Source organism: Crinia signifera, chromosome 9 (assembly GCF_055691185.1).
Source record: "Crinia signifera chromosome 9, ASM5569118v1, whole genome shotgun sequence".
Lineage (NCBI taxonomy): Eukaryota > Metazoa > Chordata > Amphibia > Anura > Myobatrachidae > Crinia > Crinia signifera.
Window position 1 is genome coordinate 7,769,040 of NC_139225.1, and position 24,943 is coordinate 7,793,982.

At 42.8% G+C, this 24,943-nt stretch overlaps 1 protein-coding gene across 2 annotated transcripts in view; it reads left to right on the forward strand.

Moving 5' to 3' along the window:
• The window catches only part of NR5A1 (nuclear receptor subfamily 5 group A member 1), a 120,496-nt gene extending 96,021 nt beyond the window's left edge, over positions 1-24,475 (forward strand). For both annotated transcript variants that reach the window (XM_083160994.1, XM_083160993.1), the window contains exon 7: positions 23,653-24,475. In XM_083160994.1, the coding sequence (XP_083017120.1) occupies positions 23,653-23,900 (248 nt within the window). In that variant the 3' untranslated portion in view covers positions 23,901-24,475. The remainder of the gene's footprint in view (positions 1-23,652) is intronic.
• The last annotated feature ends 468 nt before the right edge of the window (positions 24,476-24,943 follow it).

Here is a 24,943-nt window from a genome sequence, read left to right on the forward strand (position 1 = left end):
TGTATAGAGTCTAAGGGGGGTTTTTAATCATGGGCAAATTTTTTGCCAGCCAAAAAAATCTGCAATTTTTGCCTGTTTTTTGGGCAAATTCGACTCGCCCTATTCAATCCCTGTGCTGATTTTTCGTCTGGGCGAAGAATCAAGCATCAATGAAAACCGCATGGATCATCCAAATTGCAGGCAAATGTGTGGCCGTTTTCACCTGTTTTTGCGGGCATTTTCGCCCATCACGACTCGCCAAAAAATAAAAAGTCAAAATGCATTGGCGAAAATGGTCTAAAAAACTGGTGAGAAAGCTTTGGATTGAATACTAATCGCCCCTAAATACTATAAGGTACTTGTGTATTATCGCGGCGCCCCCGATGTGCATCGCGCAATGTTTTCGTGGCATGCGATGCGATTTTTGCCCCCTATGCGATGAAAGATCGTATAAGCACCATAAAGGGTGCTTTTAAGCACCCTAATGGGTGCTTACAATGTGAAATGCACCCCCACGCCACCCCCCCACCACTATAAACGTGAACCCGAAGCGTGGCGAGCGCAGCATGCCCGCGAGGGGCGGCGGTACGCGTCATCTGACCTTTTCATACCCCCACTATCCATGTCGGCGTGGAGTTGAGAATAGAAAGTGTGTCGAGCGCAGCGAGCCACCGAGCCCGAAGCGTGGCGAGCGCAGCGAGCCCCGCGTGGGGACGCGGATACCTTCACAGGTATCGGAGTCCCCTCGCGGGCTTCACAGGTATCCACGTCGCCTCGCGGGGCTCGCTGCGCTCGCCACGCTTCGGTCTCAACTTTCTATTCTCAATTCCACGCCGACGTGGATAGTGGGGGTATGAAAAGGTCGGATGACGCGTACCGCCGCCCCTCGCGGGCTCGCTGCGCTCGCCACGCTTCGGGATCACGTTTATAGTGGGGGGGGGGGGGGGTGGCGTGGGGGTGCATTTCACATTGTAAGCACCCATTAGGGTGCTTATACAATGTTTAATCGCATCGCATCGCATTGTATGGCATTGTATGCCATGTACAATGTCATACAATTTTAAAACTGTATGACATTGTACAGCATCGCGCGATATCGCGTCGCATCGCATACCATCGTATGCCTTATGGTATGCGATGCGATGGGCGCCGCTATAATACACAAGTACCTACTATAATATTATTGCCAATTTCTCGCCTGGCCAGAAAATTTGCCAGGATTGAATACCCCCCCCTAAAAGATAAAATCAATAAGGAATAGAGTATCAATAGATTGGTTGGTCTTAAACTATGGCACAGTAAATATTCTTGAAAACTGTTCGGTTCTATTAAAGAATTCAAACACTTTACGCAAAAAACAGGAAAGTACATACTTTATATTGCAAGGACTTTTTGCCTACTCATAGTCCTCATCCTTACATTGAATTTTATAGTTACTGTCTGAACTGCAGACATGTTACTGCAAAGTGGCTTTTCTGAGCAAGAACTCCAAGTATTATGGGGGAAAAAAAAAATCACTCAGGATTTATCACCAAAAGTGCTGTGGGAGGACAGAGAGCTGATTACACAGAGAAGTCAAAACTGAGTCTGCAGACAGTGTGCGATATCTCACTCACTACATGTTAATTATACTGAACAAAGTCCTGGATGCCATTTTATCAAGAACATCAAAACAACACAAAAAAAGTTAGAATATGATTACATTCACTCAGAAGCAAATAAATGAATCATTGTCATTTGGCCAATTTAACTATAGATTTTCCATACAAGTCATAGTTGCCTATCCTCCTGCATTCTGCAGGAGACTCCCTGAAATGGAAGCAATCTCCCTCTCTCCCTCATTAGTCTAGCGATCTCCCTTATTTCCCCTAGCCCACATTACACTGTTAAATTTTTTGGGGAAAAAAGGAATGAGAGACAGATACATTTACATTGAATCATCAGCGCCATTTCCCAGTACTTTACCAAGTACAGTAGCTCTTACTAACTGCTTTGGGGTTCATCTACATTTGGATATAAGTAATTCTAGGTGCCACGTTCTCAATCTATTTTCACAATCTCTCCATATATGGAACAGACACGCCCTTTGGGTGGAGCATGACCCGCCCCCTCAATGGGGATGTGCAAAATTCTGCTACCAACTATAATCTCCCTGGAACTAATTTTCAAAAGTAGGCAAGTATGATACAAGTCACTCTTGTTACCAGGTATCACTAGTGTTAAATCTCCATGGTAGATGATTTGTTAACTAAAGTTTCAGTTACATTACATTGAATTACCGATTTGTGAATTAGCAGTGTAAAGATTTAGAATGCATACAGATGACAGGCGGACGGCCTTACCCTAACCCACCCCCCAGGGGCGGTTCCAGAACAAAAGGACAGGAGGGGGGCACCATGAAGGAGGGGGTGGCTTTTCTCACACTCCTGGGAAAGTGGGTGTGACCTTGCAGAAAGGGGAGTAGCCACAAGCCATGTCTTCATTGGAGAGGAAGCGAGCGATGCCACGGAGAGACAGGGGGTGACAGAGAATGATGGGGGGATGCAGTAGGTGACAGGGAGACAGTAGAGTTAGGTGATAGGGTTGTGGGAGATGGCAAAGCAGTGGGTGAGTGTAAAGGGTGATTGGGAGAGGTAGAGGGTGTCAGAGAGAAGCAGTGCGTGAACTGATGATGACTTGATATATAAGGCTACACCGGCCAAATGTGAAGGAGACAGTGAGCAGATGGGGGAACACTAGCCAGAATGCAAATCTATGGAACCCCCTCCCTAGTTTATCCATTGCTAGCAATAAGACACAGAACCCCCAACCTGGGCCATTGCCAGCCACAAGACAAAGATACAGGACTCCCTGGGCCAGTGCTAGCCCCAAGGTACAGATAGAAAAACTCCTTATGCAAGTAGAGCAGCCATTATCTTCCTCGGCCATGCAGATTACAGACCACAGCCTTCAGCCACTCCCACATTATCATCCACTTTTCAGCTCGGCGCGATGCGCAGCCCAGGGAAAAGCGCCATGTTCCCGGCAGCAGTCGTACACAGCAGTAACGGCTCAGGAACCCAGGAGTGGGGCCATAGAGTATACTCCCTTCCAACACTAAAATTGCCAGCGTTGCTCACATTTGTTATATAAATTCAAATAAAAAATATTGTGTAACAAAAGATTATATCTCCTATATAATGTAACATTACAGGTCATTGTGAAGAATAACATTTTTTGCTGGGCAATTTTTAGGCCTATTTTGACAAATTCCCTTGGCACTCGAAGGGTTAAGTTCCAGCCATACTTTTGCACTGCTCAGCCAGTCTCGGATTATCTCCCATTTTTCATTCATGCACTTTGGCATGTGGAATACAAACTACAAATGATACTGGAGGATCTTCTCTTTTCCTTCCTTTGTGGCTTGATTTAGTTATTTTGCTGATGATACTTAGAATATCTGTAAAACATGCTGGAATTGGCAAAAAACTGCTGTAGACTCAACTCCAGTTCTCAAGTACCCCAAACAGGTCATGTTTTCAGGATTTCTGATATAGGGAAACATGTGGGCCAATTACTGAGTGGGCCAATGAAAGAGTCCAGAAAACATGAAATGTTGTGGTTACAGTACTTGAGGACTGGCATTACCAATGCTCTAGAGGATGGATTTTATCCACGAGCGGATTCGGTATGAAATCCCGATGGTCAAAATTCCGACAGGGTCAAAATACAAACAAGGACTAAATCCCGACATTTAAAATCCCGACAAGGTCAAAATACCGACATATAGAATGTAGAGGTGAAAAAATCAACATGACTTTCGGTCGACAGGTCGCGAGGTTGGCATGGTTTTTTTCACTTTTTTTACCCGAATATCGACACAGTCGACATGGACACATTTGGAAGTGAACCGCAGCCCCTCGCATCACTCCCTTTGCTCGCTATGCTTCGGGCACGGTGTCTCGCTGCGCTCGGCACACTATTTTATTCTCCCACCACGCCCTAGTGGATGGTAGGGCATGAAATACCGCCTGTCGGCACATGTCGGGTCAAAAAACAGTGAAAAAACCCATGTCGACCTTGCAACCTGTCAACCGAAAGTCATGTTGACTGTTTCACCTGTACATTCTATATGTCGGTATTTTGACCTTGTCAGGATTTTAAATGTCGGGATCTTGTCCTTGTCAGGATTTTAAATGTCGGATTTTTGTCCTTGTCGGTATTTTGACCCATTCGGGATTATTGACCCTGTCGGGATTTTGCCCGTCGGGATTTTGACTGCATCCCACTAGTGCAGTGACAAGGTTATTTCAGGTTGAGTCAGACCATGTTCTGATTCTGTATGTTTGGACATTAATGGATATTTGTTTTGGGTATACTTTTCAGTATGTGTCCTTATTCAGAGTAATCATCCATTGTTACTGATGATGATCTGTAATTTCATTTTAAAAGCTCCTTTATTTTCTGGGAATCTCTTTGTTTCTTATGTCCTGAATGGGACAGTTCAATTTAAAATTTTGTCTCAGACACAGGTGTTCCTTCAAATTAAATATTTGCTTGTGGTATTTGTGGTGCACTGTTTATGGATGAGAGACGCAGAAGCTGAACGTTTGTTCCAAAATAGACCATGTTTGCTACACCCCGTCCAAATCTGATAATAGAGGGGAACCGCAGATATGGTGTCGGCACAACATCAATGTTGACACTCGTCTTGGAATTATTAGCAGATAGCCCGCAGAATGTACGTCACGCCGGTTCTATTAATCCTGTCACTCCACGGGAACAGGAGATTTCTCATCGCCGCAGAGTCTCTGGCCATTAATGCTTAGACTAGTTCATACAGTTGCTTGTCACTTAGACACAATAATCTGAGGTAGAAGCCAGGGCATGTGGTGTAAGGGAGAAGAATGACATTATTTTTACAGTTCGGTTAAACACAATATGCTCTGTCCTTAAATCATCGCATTTTAATCAGTAAAGTATAATTTACTCTGGCTTTTTGGAAATGATAAAGATTGAATTTCAAAGCATTATATACAGGCTACTCTATGGGCCTTATTCTGGTTCACTCGCTCGGGTGCGAATTCACCCCGAGAACCGATGGTTTGCGTATGCGTACTCTGGGAGATAGCGAACTCGACGTAAAATCTGTTTGCCGTTTGCACACTCCCTGCCTTCCAAGTGGGGGTGGTGAGGGGTGTGGGGTGTTGACCTGGGCAATTAGCATATATGAACGCCTAGCATTTTATGGGCGTTCCAATGAAAACGCTGGGTGTACACATGCTAATGAGGCAGTGATGGATGTGTGTGGGGCAGTCATCTGACATAACCGGATGTTAGCTGCCCGCCCATATCACTGCATTTCTTCGTTCATATGTATGAGTGGTCTGGACCTAAACCCTCCGTCATTCACACGCATTCATTTGCATTAAAGGGAGAGCATGGGTCACACCCCCATCAGTGAAGCTGACAGCTGGGGCACATCTCAGTAGTAATACCGACAGCTGGAGCACACCCCATTGGTGACATTGAGGTGGTTGGACCGCCACCAATAGAGATCCCAACATGGTCCCGCCCCCTCACCTCAACACAATGTAGTTCCTCCGCAGCCCCTACCCACCCCTCATCATACTTGCCTACTTTGGTGTCCTCCTATCCGGGAGAAGCCCACAGAGGAGATACTGATCTGCAGTCCGGGCGTGGAGCAAACGCAAAATTATACAAATTGCATCATTTTAGCCTCTCCCCCTCCCCAAACTGCCACAAATGGCATTTTTAAACTCTCTTTTCAAGGGTATTGCGGGACAGCGGGCATCAATGACAGATAAATTGGATTATGAACAATTTCATTTTTATGTCCTTAAATTGCAGAGCGCTGTACATGTTTGTTTATGGAATGGTTATCTCAGTCACTTGATTATTGATAACATGGTCGTCAGTATATCTAAGAATTTCTCGGTCATTCTGTCTTGCAGATTATTTCTAATTAGGAATTAAAAAAAAACACAGATTTCATGTTCTCCAATCTGCCCCATCAGTGCCAGGGACAACTCAATCATGACTTACATAGTTGCAGTTAACAAAAACACTTGTCAATTATAAGCGATTCTCCATTAACTTTGTTTTCACAAAGAATAAATGAGGTAATAAAGAGTACAGAAGTTTCTTTGAGAAGTTGGTTCATGCGTTAATGTGCAACCAATATTATCCTTAGATATTTTACTTGCAATGATTTTCAATTAATCTTATTATTCATGTTAACCCATAATGGATTGGTCAGCGATTTTCAACCTTTTTACGTGGCGGCACACTAAATAAGATTTTTACATTTCCAAGGCACACCATGAGATCCCCACAGGGCAAAACACATTGGCCCCCACAGGTAACACAAATAAAATACATTGGCCCTTTACATGAAAAGAAGAGACCAGTGAATAACAGTTGAACTGGTGGTGGCTGTAAACTGGTTTGGGCATCTCTAGATCTGGGGGCACACTTGAGAACAGCTCAAGGCACACTAGTGTTCCACGGCACAGTGGTTGAAAAACACTGGGCTGGGTGGTGGTAATAGTATCCAGGCACCGTCATGGTGAGGGTTGGCTCTGGACAATGCAATCCAGTAGCTTCCTATTGTTGGGTGAAGAGCAGTTGAAAAGAGATAATCAAAGTGGGTGAGCACAATAATCATGTGGAAGCAACTCTACGAAATGATTGATTAATTCTCGGACATCAGCAGCAAAGTTCTCCTCTCATCTCTTGGCCCTGCACTACTTCCTCTCCCCTACATTGTAGCTCCAGCCACTGCAAAAGCTTCCTCCTGCAGTCACTTTAGCATTATGTTGATTGAGAGCTTGAGTTTGAGCATAAGGACCTTATTCGCAGCTTTGTGCGTGGTTTATTAGCATATATTACAAAAGCAGTCCTCATAACTGTCTATAGGGTCCCTCATAATGTACCTAGCTCCAAAATGCTTCGCTTTCAGAGCTTGGGGCAGGCAGCTAACAGCATCTAAAGACAACCTGGGGGCTACAGGTTGTATGGTTTATGTCCAGAGCAGGATTCTTTGAGTCAGTGAATACCCATACAAGCATGACTCAATGGCCACAGTGGTGAATTAAAGAGGCATTGTCCGTATCTGCAAGAGTGTGAGCTATCCTAATGTCCTTAGCTCTTCACCAGGATGGAACCAATGTCTCGACAAGAGACACATTTAAAATAAAATATTTAACTTGTTTCCTATTGCTTTAAAATGCAACAGATACAGTGTATTAAGAACAATATTAATAAATTGACCCGTTAGGCAGGGTTCACGACTTTCTGGCTGTCCTATCCTTGGCAAAGCAAGGGGTGGGGCCGGCACAAATAAGGGGCGGGTGGGACTAACATGAGGAGGCTGTACAGGGGCATGGTACAGGTGATTGTATCATTAGGGCCACACCACTGCTGACCAATGCCAGTAATACAGGCACTTCAGATCAGAGGGTGACAATCGCAATGACAATCGCAGCATATGGTCCCTGCAGACCCCTTACAGATGAGGGTTGTGGAGGACTTTTCCACCTTTCCATTCGGAGTTCTCTAAGCACCTCCCGCGGCGTCCTGCATCACAATGCGCAGACGGACTCCCAATGCATATTATACAGGATAGCTCCTGTTGGCAGTATTCTTAGTACATTCCACCCACAGATACTTAGGGGGGTAGTCTGGTTCATTCGCTCCGATGCAAATTTGCATCCTTGTGAGTGACCCAAATCCTGCCTTGCGAATGGTGGTAAGCTCAGGGGGGAAGTAGGCGGGCAGCTGACATCTGGTGATGTCAACTGCCTGCCCCCCGCATGTGCGCAATGGCTCCATTCTCATGGGAATGCCTATTAAACACTGGGCATTCCCATATGCTAATGCAGTGGTTCCCAACCTTTTTTCTCTCCCGTACCCCTTGATTAGGCTTTTCATTGATAAGTACCCTCTCCTCTCATTTTGAAATATGGACAGTACTTTGCGGTATGCGGATCCTTATGCATGTCCTTATATTAAGGAGGAGCGGAGGAGTAGTATACAGCAAGGATTCATGCCCTTCTGTGTCTAGACACTGGTTGTGTATTATCTCCAGGATTCCCGCTAACACCGGTAGGATTAATGCCGCTGCTTCCTCCACCTTTGTCAGTACTGGGCAGATGAATGCTGATGTCTAAGGGCAGCATGGGAAGCTCCCAGTGGATTGCTGGTCAGGCATATGACACAACATGGTTTGTCTCCATGGCAATGGGTCTTCAGCCATCAAAATACCTTTTCATCGTCCGCCATTACCAATATTATTTTCAAGTACCCCCAACTGGTCTGCAGAGTACCCTCAGGGGTACTAGTACCCCAGGTTGGGAACCACTGTGCTAATGGACCAGCCACCACCACCCCCCCTGCGGGCTCTCTGGTGTGCGGACGCACACACCAAGCGCATGCACATGAGATGCGCAAAGCAAAGCAAAAACATTGGCCCCATGGAAAAAAGGGGGGTTCAGGGTCCTCCAAACCTTATCTTATTAATCAGAAAGAATTAAAGTCACAATGAAAACTTTTTGCATTGAATAAAAATGCCCTCGGGGCATAGCAGTAATCAGTCAAGGTTTGTGTGATACAATTTCAGTGTATCAACAACATAAGGTATCCTCTTATACAGTTGACATTCAATATAGACAAATATCGTAATTAGCCCAATAACCCAACGTGTTTCGTCATTGACGTGACTTCATCAGGGACACGGTACAACAGTTGAATATGATGATCACACGATCATAAATTGAGACTGGGGTTCTTCAAAGGAAAAGAGTGATCTGAAGGTATTGGATCCCGTGGATCTATTAATGTATCGATCAACATATCCACCAGTTGATGTTTTTTAAGAACTACCAGGGTTCTTAAGGTTAGGCAAGATAACGGCCTTCAAATTTTGGTGGAAACCCATAAGGGCATTAGTGGACCAATAAAGGTGATGTGTACTGCACAGCTCCCAAAATAGGAATGCCTATTTTGGGAGCTGAGTAGTACACATCACCTTTATTGGACCACTAAATAAATATATATATATATCTATATGAAAAAAGGGGGGTTTGACTCTGAATTGCGCTTAGTTGTGTGTGCAGCACCACCAATAATTCCTCCTGTTAGTGAGGAACAATATACGGATAGAAGAGAAAGGGGGGCAATTGGGGTGCGCTACCGAGAACATACAATGTACCTCCCAAACTTATATCACGATAAAATCACAGATACTATCTGAAATACATTTCCTTGTTTTCAGTGTTGGTAGTATTCACAATGATTAAGCACAGTCCGTTTCAGGATGAATCGTCTTTTTATTTCAACAAAAAACCCGACGCGTTTCGTCTCTAAGACTTCATCAGGGGTAAAACCAATTGGAATAATTTCTGAACAGACGGTCCTAATGAGAATCTCTGCTGTTCATTATTCAATAATAAAAACACATCATTATGAGGATATTTTTGCGTGTAATCCAGTAGGGAATAATTCTGGTCTATATTGGAAATTAATATCTGAGCGGTTTTATCGATCCGTGTAAATAAAATAAAAGAATTTCAGGACACTCTCTGTGGGTAACCTCCTTGCTCTGCATTCAGAAAAGGACCCACAGAGAGTGTCCTGAAATTCTTTTCTTTTATTTACACGGATCAATAAAACCGCTCAGATATTAATTTCCAATATAGACCAGAATTATTCCCTACTGGATTACACTCAAAAATATCCTTATAATAATGTGTTTTTATTATTGAATAATGAACAGCAGAGATTCTCATTAGGACCGTCTGTTCAGAAATTATTCCAATTGGTTTTACCCCTGATGAAGTCTTAGAGACGAAACGCGTCGGGTTTTTTGTTGAAATAAAAAGACGATTCATCCTGAAACGGACTGTGCTTAATCATTGTGAATACTACCAACACTGAAAACAAGGAAATGTATTTCAGATAGTGTCTGTGATTTTATCGTGATATAAGTTTGGGAGGTACATTGTATGTTCTCGGTAGCGCACCCCAATTGCCCCCCTTTCTCTTCTATCTATCTATCTATCTATCTATATATATATATGTATATATTTATATATATATATATATATATATATATATATATATACAGTTTTGTTATTCTGCAGGCTTATTCACCTTGTATCACTCCATTTATGAACCTACTATCTTCAGAGAGAGTCACAAAATTACCTCCGCTGGTAGTGTCCACCACGCACATCTAAGAATGCCATACGGAACAATACCCACAAATGCCCTGTTTGGTAAGGCTCCTTGCTAATGTTTATATTCTATTACTAACGCTCCTTCCCTCACCTCTGTACATTCATTGCCGCCGCAGGCTCAGCTGTACCGAGCTGAGTTTCATCTCACATTCACGAAAGCAATTGCTTTGATCAAGAGAATTTCCACATCTCCCACACAATCAAAGCGAAGGCATTGACTGGAGAGGCTTCTATTTGTGCCGCTAAATAGATTTCTCTCCTGAGCAGGTAAAGTGTTTTAATTAATATTGAAGCTTCTCAAAACAGCAATATTTATGAAGTTCACTCAGGTAAGCATCCATTCTGTAGAAGGGCTTAATAGAGCCTTAATGGGTTGACCTGTCATTCGATTTCATGTCTTGCATTCATACAGCAGTCACTGCAGAAGGGGGGAAAGGGCTTTTTATAAGCCGGCACATTCCCTTAACCATTTCCAACAGCTTCTGCTAAACAAAAGCAGTTCTGAATGAGGAGAACACTTGAGGGCATAGAAATAATCCGAAGCACGTCTGTATAAGTGATGAGTTCCATTGTAACGCGACCAACTGCTTGCTGCCTCCGTATGAAGTGAGTCAACATTATTTAGCCAACATTCTTTGTGGCTTGGCGGAATGAAAAGATTATTCAGATATTCAATTAAATGTTGAATAGGGCCTCTCGAGAATCAGGTGAGTTAGACAACGACAGTCGATCGAGCCGTAAGGTATTATTTTGACATTCATCAATGCGACGTCTTTATAGTTATTGTAAACTAACCGCAGGAATATCGAAATGTGTGGCTTTTATTTAGCAAACTGTTCCAATCTAGCAAAAAAAAAATTAAAAAAAAAGATTTTTTTTCTAGATGGTGACATAAGTTTGATTTTTTTAAATAACAGCCTCAGATTTCATATACTGTCGCTTATAGGTAATGTGCTTTGTAAATGTAGTAGATAAATATAACCTTTAAGCAATTCCTCTAGAGACAGATGGCTGCAAATGACAATTGACTTTACTGACTAAGCATTGTTATTATAACGCTACTGCAAACTCCCTGAAGAAGATCATTTCCCGGTATGGTATCATCTTGACGAGCACATATATACATGTTGTCCTGTCACTAGCTTTGAGATCAGGACCGGCGCTACCCACTCAGTGGCTCCTGCGGTGCAGGGAGGCGCCGGACTGAAGAGGCGCTCAAGCCTCTCCCTGCACTACCACTCTGCTTCTGCCGAGACACAGTGCCTCCTGTACTGTGCCTGTCATACAGACAGCGGTGCCGGAAGCACAGCAACAACGCAGAGCTGACTACTTAATCGCTTAATCGGGTCTTCCCCACGCGAGTGTCCCAGTTACCAGTATTTTCAGTAATAGCCTGGACACTGCTGGGGCAGCTGCAATGTTGCTGTGCTTTGCGCTGCCTGTGTGACATGCGCAGGACATGACTGGAGCTGCAGCTACAGCATGGACCAGCCCTGCTTTCTCTTCACTGCCTGGGGTAGGTGTACTGGGCTGGCTGCCACCAACCCCAAAACTGCTAGGAAAGGGGGTAGGGGTAGGTTGTCTGGTAATAAACACTTGCTGAGTGCTTTCACCCTAGACCACCAGGAAAAGCAGAGTTATAACCTGTGATCTGGACCCTGCCCCAACCAAGCTCCTAATAGGGTGCATGGATATAATTGGCCCTGTCTTTGCAAAAATTGTTCAGTGCTCTTTGCAGACAGGAATTTTTCCTCAACCTATAAAGGAAGCAATTGTTAGACCTCTTCTTAAAAAAACCAATTTAGACCCAGACTGCATGAGCAACTACAGACCGGTATCAAACCTTCCTTTTCTAGGAAAAGTTATTGAAAAAGTGGTTGCAAATCAACTAGAAACCCGCCTGATATCTCATGATGTGTATGATCCATTCCAATCGGGATTCAGGAGAAGACATAGCACTGAAACAGCCCTGGTATATGTGCTAAACGATCTTCTGATGGCAAGAGACCGAGGTGACTGCTCAATCCTAATCCTTTTGGATCTCTCTGCAGCATTTGATACTGTGGACCATGGGCTTCTGATTGAACGCCTAAAAAATTTCTGTGGACTGGATGGCACAGTACTAAGCTGGTTTAAATCATTTCTTGCTGGCAGGTCACAGAGAGTTTCATCTGGAGTATACTCATCTTCATCCGTGCCATTGCCATGCGGTGTCCCACAAGGTTCTATATTATCCCCCATGCTTTTTGCAGTGTACATGCTGCCACTGGGTGAAATAATTAGGCGCCATAGCCTTGTCTACCACTGCTATGCAGATGCCACACAGCTGTACTTGCCCTTTGCTCCAGGCACTGTAAACCCAATAGCAACCCTAAATGGCTGTCTAGCTGAGCTCCAGGAATGGATGAGTGCCAGTTGGAGACTGAATCCTGATAAAACAGAGGTCTTAATGATAGGACCTCAACATCAAAGGACAAGACTGCAGCACAGCCACCCAACTGGACTGACACTTGGGGGTACAGAATCACAAAACTCTGATCATGTGCGGAATCTTGGCGTGGTACTAAATGGTGGATTGACACTTAAACATCAGTTATCAGCCACAATCAAATCCTTATTCTTTCATCTGAGGAACATAGCCAGAATCAAACACTTAATCCCATCTTAAGACCTGCCAAAAGTCATACATGCATTTGTATCATCTCGTTTGGATTACTGCAATGCCCTTTACCTTGGTCTACCAGCAAAAGAACTGCACCAATTACAGCTGGTACAAAACACAGCTACCAGGCTGTTAACTAACCAGCCCCGTTCTAGCCACATAACTCCCATTCTCTACTCCCTTCACTGGCTGCCAATAAAATGGCGAATAATTTTCAAGATCAATCTACTGAGTTTCAAAGCCCTACATGACCAAGGCCCAAGGTACCTGAAGCAGCTTCTGATTCCATACTGTCCCCCCCGATTACTGCGGTCTGTAGATGAAGGACTTAGCAGTACCTAGGATCTCCCGTAATTCATCTGGGGGTCGAGCTTTTAGCCATTCAGCTCCGACTTTATGGAACTCACTTCCCCGCACAGTTCGAGAGACCCCCACTCTAGAATGCTTCAAAAACAGACTCAAGACCTTCCTATTTACTTAAGCGTTTCCTTCAGTCCCTTAAGTATTGTTTATGAAAAGCTTTTCTGTACTGTATTACATTCATTCTATCTGTTAAGCGCCTTGAGTCCTATTGGAGAAAGAGCACTATATAAATAAAATTATTATTATATTATTATTATTATTATTATTATTATTATTATTATAGATAAACTGCTTATTTTAAAAGCAATTAAATATGCTTATCTAAAACCACACAAATTAAATGTAAGACATCATTATCTATACATATATGTATATATATTTATATATATATTGCCTGACCCTAACCCCCTCCTTGCCCCAGTACTGCCAAAACTGCTATCTACCTTTACTATATAAGCATTAAATGGTAACTCCGTGGCAACGAGCATGAAACCCCTAGTAAGGAGCATGTAACCCCTGTATTTGAGCAAGAAACCCCTGGCAACGAGCATATAACTCCTGGCAATGAGCATGTAGGTAAGCGCCACTTATGTGGCATAATATATAATCGGCATTACGGTGTGTGGTATAATATGTATTAGGCATTATGGCATGTGTTATAATGGCCCTTATTCTGATCGGTGCGGATTTCTCCGCATGCGGTCGTCCCGCCGATGGTGATCGTCTGCGCATGTGCAGAGGTCACTCTGCGCATGTGCAGGCGATTTCGCCGCACGTATTCTTGAGACGCCGCACAGGGGGCGTAGAGGGGCGTGAGGGGCTACTTCGCCTCATTACCCTATGCATACGCCCCGCGTTTCATGGGCGTTCCCATGCAAACGCGGGGCGTATGCATGGTAATGAGGCCGTGACGCGTGTGTAGGGGGCGGGCATCTGACATCGCCGGATGTCAGCTGCCCGCCCCCATACATGATTTCACACGGACAAGTGTCCGTGTGGTCTTGTGTGGCGGGACCTGGTGGAGCGTGCGGCCCTGCATTCGATGTTCGGCGACCATCGAATGCAGGGGCTGCTCCCAAGACGGAGGAGGCGTATCCCCGTCCAATTTCATGCGGATCGCCACATATCCGTGTACGGACGGAGGTGGCGATCCGTATGGAAGGCGGGGATTCGCCTGCACGGTCGTGGCCGCATATTCTGATCGGGCCGCACCGATCAGAATAAGGCCCAATATGTTATAGGCATTACGGTTGTGGCATAATGTGTAATAGGCATTACAGTGGGTTATAACATGTAATAGGAAATATGGTGTGTGACAATGTGTTATGGGCACTACGGTGTGTGGCAATCATCTGTAATAGGATTTACGGTGTAAATTTTGCCATCACTAGTTTTGGTGTCTGTGTGTGTGTTTGTGTGTGGAGGTACCAATTCGTTTTCTAACACAGGGCATAAAAATGTCTACATATCTACATATGGTATTGCTGCTACTAAGCCCATTATGTGTTTTTTCATCGTGCGCCTTCAGCAGGCATTGAGGGCACAAATTTTTAGTTTGCAGGGGGGCGCCAAACACACTAGCACCGGCCCTGTTTGAGATATAGATTTGTTACTAGCTGAGGTAACCGGCATTGTTCGGGTTTGGTTGTGCAAGTAGCATTACTTGAACTTTATCCTTCTTTTGTTTTAAGCTTCACTGCTCACCATGCCCATGGTGTGCCCGGCATACACCTGTCTGTGGTGGGCCCATGGTGTGACCAGCATACAACTGTACAACTGTCTGTGGTAGGCCCATGGTGTGACCGGCATACACCTGTCTGTGGTGGGCCCATGGTGTGAGCGGCATACAACTGTACAACTGTCTGAGGCCCATGGCGTGACCGGCATACACCTGTCTGTGGCGGGCCCATGGTGTGACCAGCATACACCTGTCTGTGGTGGGCCCATGGTATAACCGGCTTACAACTGTCTGTGGTGGGCCGATGGTGTGACCGGCATACACCTGTCTGTGGTGGGTCCATGGTGTGACCAGCATACACCTGTCTGTGGTGTGCCCATGGTGTGCCCGGCATACAGCTGTCTGTGGTGGGCCCATGGTGGGACCGGAATACACCTGTCTGTGGTAAGCCCATGGAGTAACTGGCATACATCTGTCTGTGGTGGGCCCATGGTGTGCAGGCATACAACAGTCTGTTGTAGGCCCATGGTGTGACCGGCATTCACCTGTCTGTGGTGGGCCCATGCTGTGACCGGCATACACCTGTCTGTTGTCCGGAATGCCAAACAACTACCTTGCATATATATAAATAATGTTACATATATTCCATATGGTTTTTATGGTAACTGTGGCCATGTTTCAGAAAAAGACCCTAGAAACTTATTTAGATTTGAACCCTAAATCAAAATATTGGATTAAAAAAACAAAAACAAAAAACACACACACATATACTGTATATATATATATATATATATATATATATATATATATATATATATATATAAACAGTTCAGATTGGTGGCACTTTCGGCATTAAGTAATGAAGCTGACACGCTTACATCATCTCAAAGTTTCAAATTCCTCATATTATCCTTACATTTTATAAAAGCGCGTTTGTCTATCTGCCTGAAAGTGCTAATCTCAAAATCTGCTGGACAAATTTTTGTGCGGTTTTCACTAGGTATATTAACCATCAGCCTATCTCATAGGTGACTCGAGCACTAAAGTTATACATAGTCACTAGTGTGTATATATATATATATAGGGAGCTTGGTTACCAGAAAGGGTCTTTCTGCACCTTGATAAAGAGGCACACCGCCTCGAAACGTTGGGAATCCTTCCAGTCTCCTGGCATTTATTTTATTGTTGTGACGAGTGCCGCGGTAACCAAGCTCCGTATATCCTGAGCTCCTCTCAGGCTACCTCACACGGGGGGCACCGCATCATTGGAAGACACAGCCTGCACACCTGGTCGGAGTGCCGCCCCACCATTTCCATATGTATGCATTTATATAATGTGTGATAACAATTGAATCGGATCACAGCTGAATTTTTGTCTCATTTAGGGGTAGTTATCAAAGCTTGGAGAGAGATAAAGTGGAAAGCAATATGGGTCTATGCACTTATGGGTCCTACACATGCAGTGACCCTGCTGAGCGATGTTAGATCTCTCAGAGCTCTCAGCAGGTTCCCTCAGCACACAGTGATGGATCAGTGCTGAATGATCTGTCAGGGCCAGTATTTTCCACTGAGAACACTGGCCCTGACACCGGTAATTAACTTGATCACCGGTGCGGTAGCAACACATGGTGCCACACATCGCTATTGCTTTGCCCCAACACACGGAGCAAAGTAGGGGCATGTTCTGTATGTTGTAACATTGCTCAGAAAATGGCCTGACATCGCTACGTGTGTGGGCACCATAAGCTTGTGTACAGAGACCTCTGCTGCAATCCCCAATGCTGTGTCTGCACCTGAGGTCTGGAAGATAAGCAGCCTTTCTTCCCACTGTATGCCTCAAATCTTTGTAAGCAGGGATGTGGCTCTGGCGGCCGGTTCTTCAACAAGTTATGCTAAAGATTGTGAAATCTAAAACTGTTTTAAATGTTATTATGGTTCTATTGTTTCCTCATGTTATGCAATGCGAGGGGACACGCATAATTCCAGCGGGTGGGGATGTGGTACCCCAACACTGTAATTGATTTTGTAAACTAACAGTTCAAAGTGCAATTGCAAATTAACAATTTGTTAGAAGGGGAGAATGTAATCTTTCACATGGTACCGCATTTATTGATTTTGGTCAAGTATGAAGTCTCCATAAGTAGGTGAGCGGGCTCTGTTTTAAGTGTCAGGTAGCAGCAATGGTGGTAGTGCTGCTAGTCTTATTAGCGTGTGGAATCCCCCATGTTCTTCGTACACTGATCGGATACAGGGCCTTATTTTGGTTCATTCCTTCTGACAAAATCCTTCTTAGATGGGCAAAACCATGTGCACTGCAGGTGGGGCAGGTGTTACTTGTGCAAAGAGAATTAGATTTGGGTGGGGTTTTACTTCAAAGTGAGATCTATATTGCAGTGTAAAAATAAAGCAGTCAGTATTTTCCCTGCACAGAAACAAAATTACTCACCCAAATCTAATTCTCTCTGCACATGTTACATCTGCCCCCCCTGCAGTGCACATGTTTTTTTCCATCTAAGAAGGATTTTGTCAGAAAGAATGAACCAAAATAAGGCCCCCAGTGCATTAGCAAAGTTGAGCATGTAAATGGGATATTGTCAATTTTTTTACTTCATTTTGTAAACAAACAATACAATGTGCAAAAAGTCTCTGAGTCGTCTTTAAAACCTGTGAGTGCCGCCACCCCCCTGCATCTATACATATATGTAAAATCTTTGGTAGGTGTGGAAAAAATGCTGCAAAGTAAGAAAGGTTTCAAGAATAGAGGTATTAAATATTTCTATTTTTCAATTATGAAACTGTAAAGAGAATGAACAGAAAAAAAATCTAAATCATATCAAAATTTAGTGTGACAACCCATTGCCTTGAAGAAAAAAAAAGCATAAGTTCTTCTAGGTACACTTGTACATACTGTAGTCATGAAATTTGTAGGATTATAGTTTCAGGTTTCATGATTAAGCAATCAAACCAGGTGATAATGATCATCATTTTCATATGTAGGTTGAAACACAGTCATTAACTGCCAAAAAATGCAAAATCATGCACTTGGGTCTCACGAATCAAAAAATACTAAATATAATATAAATGGCACTATAATGAAAACTACTGAGGAAGAGAGGGATCTAGGTGTCACTATTTCGGGGGACCTAAAGGCAGGTAGGCAATGTAACAAAGCAATGAAGAAGGCAAGTAAAATGCTTGGTTGCATAGGGAGAGGTATCAGCAGTAGAAAGAAAGAAGTAATAATGCCACTGTATAGGTCACTGGTACGACCTCATCTAGAGTACTGTGTTCAGTTCTGGAGGCCATATCTTCAGAAGGATATAAATACATTAGAGACTGTACAAAGAAGGGCAACTAAAATGGTGCATGGCCTACATCACAAAACGTGGAAAGACTAAAACTTAATATGTATATTTTGGAGTAGAGAAGAGAAAAGAGGGACATGATAGAAACTTTCAAATATATGAAGGGCTTTAACAATGTACAGGTGGGAGACATTCTTCACAAGAAGTGGAGCAACAGAACACGAGGACATGCACTGACACTAGAGGGAGGAAGGTACAGGTGGGAGACATTCTTCACAGGAAGTGGAGCAACAGAACACGAGGACATGCACTGACACTGGGGGGAGGAAGATTCAGGAGAAATTTGAAGAAGAATTACTTCACAGAAAGAGTATCAGATAAGTGGAATAGCCTCCCATCAGAGGTGGTAGCGGCAAATACAGTAGTACAATTTAAACATGCTTTGGATAGGCATATTGATATCCTTACAAAAAATGATGTTTAAAAAGGGGGCAGACTAGATGGGCCAAGTGGTTCTTATCTGCCGTCAAATTCTATGTTTCTATGTTTCTATGTAAGCTGTGTAACTCTGCCACAATGGTTGGGTTGTGGAAGACAATTTCATGCCACAGGTCATACACCACGGCAAGACTGAGAACAACAACAACAACTGCATCAGCAAACCAAAGATTGCTCAGTAGTTTTGCATAGCATTGTGCACTTTACTCACATCTCATTAAGGCCCTTATTCTGCATCGTGCGGTACGGCCCGCGTGCGGCCGTACCGCCGATGTTTTCAGTCTGCACATGCGCAGAGGTCAATCTGCGCATGTGCAGCCCAATTCGCCGCAGACGTAGTTCGTCCGCCGCAAAGGGGGCGTATAGGGGCGTGAGGGGCTTCATACCCTCATTTCCCTATGCATACGCCCCGCGTTTCATGGGCGTTCCCATGCAAACGCGGGGCGTATGCATGCTAATGAGGGTATGACGCCAGTGATGGGGGCGGAAAGCTGACGTCGCCGGATGTCAGTTCTCCGGCCCCATACAAGCTATCACACGGACGATTGTCCGTGTGGTCTCAGCTTGCGGGACCTGGTGGGGCGTGCGGCCCTGCCTTCGATGGTCGACGACCATCGAATGCAGGGGGCAGCTCCCACCATGGTGGAGGCGTACGCCCCACCATTTTCTTGCGGATCGCCAGCCGTCCGTGTACGGACGGCCGTGGCGATCCGTATCGTGGGCGGGGATTGGTTTGTGCGGCCGGAGCCCCGTGTGCGGCTCTGGCCGCACCAACCAGAATAAGGGCCTAAGTATGGAAATTCCATTTGTCTTGAATAAAAGGCAGTTAGCCTTGAAACATTACATTGGCAACCTGTAATGGCATAAGTGTGATCACACCTTAAATACAAAGATTTCTAAGGCCGATGAGTGCCGTCTTTCTCTCTATTCTAGATGTTCCAGACTAAAGGTTTGTCTGTACATTATCTATGAGGAGGGCACCCCAGCAGTTGTCTATTGTCCGGAATGCCAAACAACTACATTGCATATATATAAATAATGTTACATATATTCCATATGGTTTTTATGGTAACTGTGGCCATGTTTCAGAAAAAGACCCTAGAAACTTATTTAGATTTGAACCCTAAATCAAAATATTGGATTAAAAAAACAAAAACACACACACACACACATATAAATATAAACAAGGTCGAAGTGTGTCCTGAGTTGTTTGTTTACAGAAATCCGAGTGAGTGCTGCTGTTCAACCCCCTCACATTCCCTTCGTGGGCAGCACCCCGGTCCTATACCTTACCATTCTGCTGGAGTGCCGGTTCCATCCATCTATATATATATATATATATATATATATATATATATATATATATATATATAAAAACAGTTCAGATTGGTGGCACTTTCGGCATTAAGTAATGAAGCTGACACGCTTACATCATCTCAAAGTTTCAATTCCCCATATTATCCTTGCATTGTATAAAAACGCGTTTGTCTATCTGCCTGAAAGTGCTAATCTCAAAATCTGCTGGACAAATTTTTGTGCGGTTTTCACTAGGTATATTAACCACCAGCCTATCTCATAGGTGACTCGAGCAATAAAGTTATACGTATTCACTAGTGTGTATATATATATATATATATATATATATATGTGTGTGTAGGTGACGGCCTGGCACTCTCTCAGAAGATGCACTGGACCCCGGTGCCCTTGATGAAGTATTGGTACAATTGGGAAAAACTCACGGCACTCCGGGGAAACTTTTCAAATATTGTATTCAAGAAAAAATACACCAACGTTTCGGAGCACTGACGCTCCTTTGTCAGGGTGAAACAAGGTGAAGTTGTTACACTATTTCACCTTGACAAAGGAGCGTCAGTGCTCCGAAACATTGGTGTATTTTTTCTTGAATACAATATTTGAAAAGTTTCCCCGGAGTGCCGTGAGTTTTTCCCAATAGAACCAATACTTCATCAAGGGCACCGGGGTCCAGTGCATCTTCTGAGAGAGTGGCGTGAGTTTTTCCCAATTATATATATATATATATATGTGTGTGTGTAAAATCCATGAGCGTTGGCACTCCCATACAAACTGCTAATGCTGTGGTGCGCTGAAAAGTAATTAATGCAGACTGTCCACAGTCAGGCACTCGGCGGACTTCTTACAAAGCGTACATACCACACAACTTCAACATTTTGGGTTTATTAATCAGTGACCCATCATCAGGAAATGTATATGTATGTATATTATCCTGATGACGGGATATATATATTTGTGTAGCGGCACTCCAGCTGTGCGGCTTAAAATAGAGTGTATATATATATATATATATATATATATATATATATATATATAAAAATCGGTGCCCTCCGGGAGACAGGTTTGCTGACACAATAAAAGTGTTTGTGGGCAGACGCAATTAAAAAATAAAAGACACCTGGCCAATATAGAAGCCATATATATGTGTGTGTGTCTGTGTGTGTGTGTGTGTGTGTGTGTGTGTGTGTGTGTGTAGCATAAAAATCATCATTTTTTGTGCTACAACAGTAGAAAGTATTGCAGCTGCTTGTTGATTACATTTGATCTGCAGTAGAACTCATCACAGCACAGCAGTTGTATAGTCATAAAAGAAGGGAACAGAGAATTCAGATTATACTTGTAACAATCATGAGTACTACACGAAGACATCAAAACTGAACCGCTCATAATTAGTTTATATACAAATTGTAAATGTATAATCAGTTTCCAGACATGCAATACAGTATATATTTCTTTATAATAATCTCATCATTGACTTTCCTATATACGTATCCAAAGCTCATAAAATAAAATAAAAGATATGAATCATTGCAAATACTAAACTGATAATGCAATAAAATCCTATATTCAAATGTTTGTGTCATCGTCGCTCTCCCTTTGTTGCTAGGCTTCCGAAGACAAGCGAGTCTATTATAATGCTGAGTGCACAGCTCGACATAGATATACATTTTTATTATTATTACTGCAGCATTAAGAGGGTTACAACTGATTATTATTTAGAACTTGTCTTTCAGAGACCGTGTGGTTGGCGGCGCAGCATTTGTTCATGCAGGAAAGAGATCTGAGCAAAACATTAACATCATAAAATTGTAACATTGCTCATAATAAAATTAAATGTCTACACAGTTGCGTAACTATAAATTTTGCTCCCCCCTACCAAAAAGTGTGTGCCCCCTCCAGGCTCCTCTCCAGCATTTTTCCCCAGCGTGTGATGTGATGACGACACACGCATAACGGAGAAACTGAAGCAGGGGAGCGGAAGAGAGACCAGCAGACACTGCTGCTTTCCTTGGCTCAGACGCATCCCAGGCTGCCCTAGCATGCCTATCCGCCCATCCTGTACACAGTAGCCAATAGCCGGATCTGTGTACAGTCAATTGAATCAGTGGAGGGATTTGTCATCTCTGTCATGGCCCCACCCGCGCTGCAGCTGACACACGTCCAGTGCTCAGCCAGTGGGCAGCGGCAGGCAGCATCATGTCAGTGCTTCGAGCGGGTGCTGGCACCCACACAGACCCTGCTGCTTGCTCCCCCACGCAGGTGCTGGGGCTGCCTTACAGTAGTTACGCCACTGTGACTACATATAAATGGGGTCAATTAGAGCATCTTACGTAAAGATTATTATTTTTGTAAATTATAAATAATTTTGTATAAATAAAAAGAAAATTAAATAAGTCAAATAAAAAGTAATATTACTTGTTCTAAAACTGTTGGTATAAAAAAAAATCCCGTATTGATCTATACTTTTTTAAATGCTTTGGAACCAATTCTCAGTGACAGGCAAAGTGGTTGTAGTGTGAGCAACCGCGGATGCCTGATTTACTTTATCTTATGCTAGTGCAAGAATACTTGATGAATCCAGGTGGTTTCTGCAATGTAACTGCCATGTGTAACTGCCATGTTACACAACTGCCAAGCTGTGTTTAAAAAAATGACATTTTGGAGCTGTTTGGTTGATCCAGAAGGGGAAAATTAATAGGATGAGAGATTCAGAAAGCGAGAGATTTGGTAAGAAATCTCCAGTTTTTTTTTAAAGCGGCAATCATTTGCACTTTAAAATCAAACTGGTTTTGCAGTGTAAATGATTGCCGCTTTAAAAAAAACCTGGAGATTTCTTACCAAATCTCTCACTTCCTGAATCTTTAATCTTATTAAATTCCACCCAGAATGTCCATCCACGTTTATCTCTTTCCAAGGCTTATGGGTCTATGGACTATACGCCTAAAGATTTATTGTCCGATCTGGCTGGTTGGAGCAAAAACCTGATAATAGCTGAAGGACTGCATTTGTCAGTTTTCCAGCACTTCAAAGCAAATGGTCAACTGTCATTTGCTCTAATAATTAACCAGATTTTGGTACTTATGTAATATCTGGGCTCCCGTTTTTCTTATGAGACCGCGTCCCCTTGCGGGGCTTGCTGCGCTCACCACGCTTTGATCACCATTGTGATATTTTATGTTGAGTTGTGTTTGGAAATGTATAGACCTAATAGACCTAGAGATGTGTAGGCTCTGATTTACTCTGATTTCAAAGCAGGATCTTATTGGCCATCAACTGTCAACAACTGTCATGTAATTTGGGATAGCCAATAAGATCCTTCTTTGAAATCAGAGTAAATCAGAACCTGCACATATCTATATAGAACTGCAGTCTTCAAAACTGCTTATTTTTAGAAATGTTGTCAGATTCCATTACAACATCAATCGTATTAAAGGTAACATACAGGGGTTTTAAATCATTTGATTTAAGTATAATCAATTATATATTTAATCAGCATACCACCAAGCTGAAAGACAACAACAACAAAAAAGGGCTACAATACTTCTATTTACCATTTTCTGATGTAATGGGATTATCATTTATTGGCGACTAATTATTCTGTTTTCTGTTTGACAGATGAAAAGTTCCTGGAGAACCACAGTTTAGCAAAGAGTGCTCAAGAGAAGATCAACTCTGCCCTCCTGGAATATACCATGTGCCACTATCCTCATTGTACGGACAAGTACCGCCTGCTTCTGCTACGGTTAGCTGAAATCCGCTCCATTAGCATGCAGGCAGAAGAGTATCTCTACCACAAGCACCTTAGTGGGGAAGTCCCATGCAACAACTTGTTAATTGAAATGCTCCATGCTAAGCGGGCTTGAGCAGCCTCTTCAAGAAGTGACTCTATTTTACAGCCTTCAAGAGATTGTTCCTCATCAACTAGAGACTATGCAAAAAAGTGAGATCATTTTTATTAATGCTGCCTGTCCAGAAAAAAAAAAAAAAACTATGGTGAAGTATTTAACCTATAGTATTGGAAAGTTCAGATTTATTTTAATATAATTGTGGCTCTTTACTGAGTGTTATTAATTATATATTTAATGGCTTTTTAATATAATGTACCATTACTTCTTGTGTTTTGGTCCATGACAAGTTTCCATGCTTAACATTTATGTGAAAAAAAGACAAAAACAAAAAAACAACAACAACAAAAAAAAAACGACGACATGAGTGGGTGACCTGTGAGTATGTTTATTTAAAATAGTCAGATGATAGTTTTGTTTTTTTCTAACACCATTCCAAAGTTAAGCCATACTTCTGTGTTCTTATATTGGCTGTTAAAAGGTTGTTAAATAAATTTTACTCAGATATTTTGTGGAAGTGTTCATAGTTCATCTCTAAAGCTTTACAGCACATATTTTAAAGTTTTCAACAAATAAATTAAACTATTGTATTATTCTGTATTATTCTTTTTTTTTGGTTATATTCTTTATGTGTTCAAGATTTATGTTTATGTAATTCAGTAAAAAAAAAAAAAAAGACGACGTGATAGGCAATACACATTATGAAACAATATGGAGAAACTTTATATAAGGACATATTCACTGGATCCCTTGCTCTCTAACCACCAATGATAAGGCATAGATAGACAGTAGTCACCTTTCTGGTGCAAGATGCAAGATAGTTAATATGTGTAGCACTGTAAACACACAGGGTGACATTTAATGAGATGAGAAAATGTGATTTGTGCAAATTTTAGGCAAAAAATAGCAGAAATCGCACTTTTTTCCAAATTCGCATATTTAATGAGATGCGGAAAACTGCAAAAAATAAAAAGTGCGATAAGGTGCGATTTCAAAATGTTACTAAAAATCGCATCCTATTAAATGTCACCCACAGTATACTGTAGGTGGCGGAAGCATGC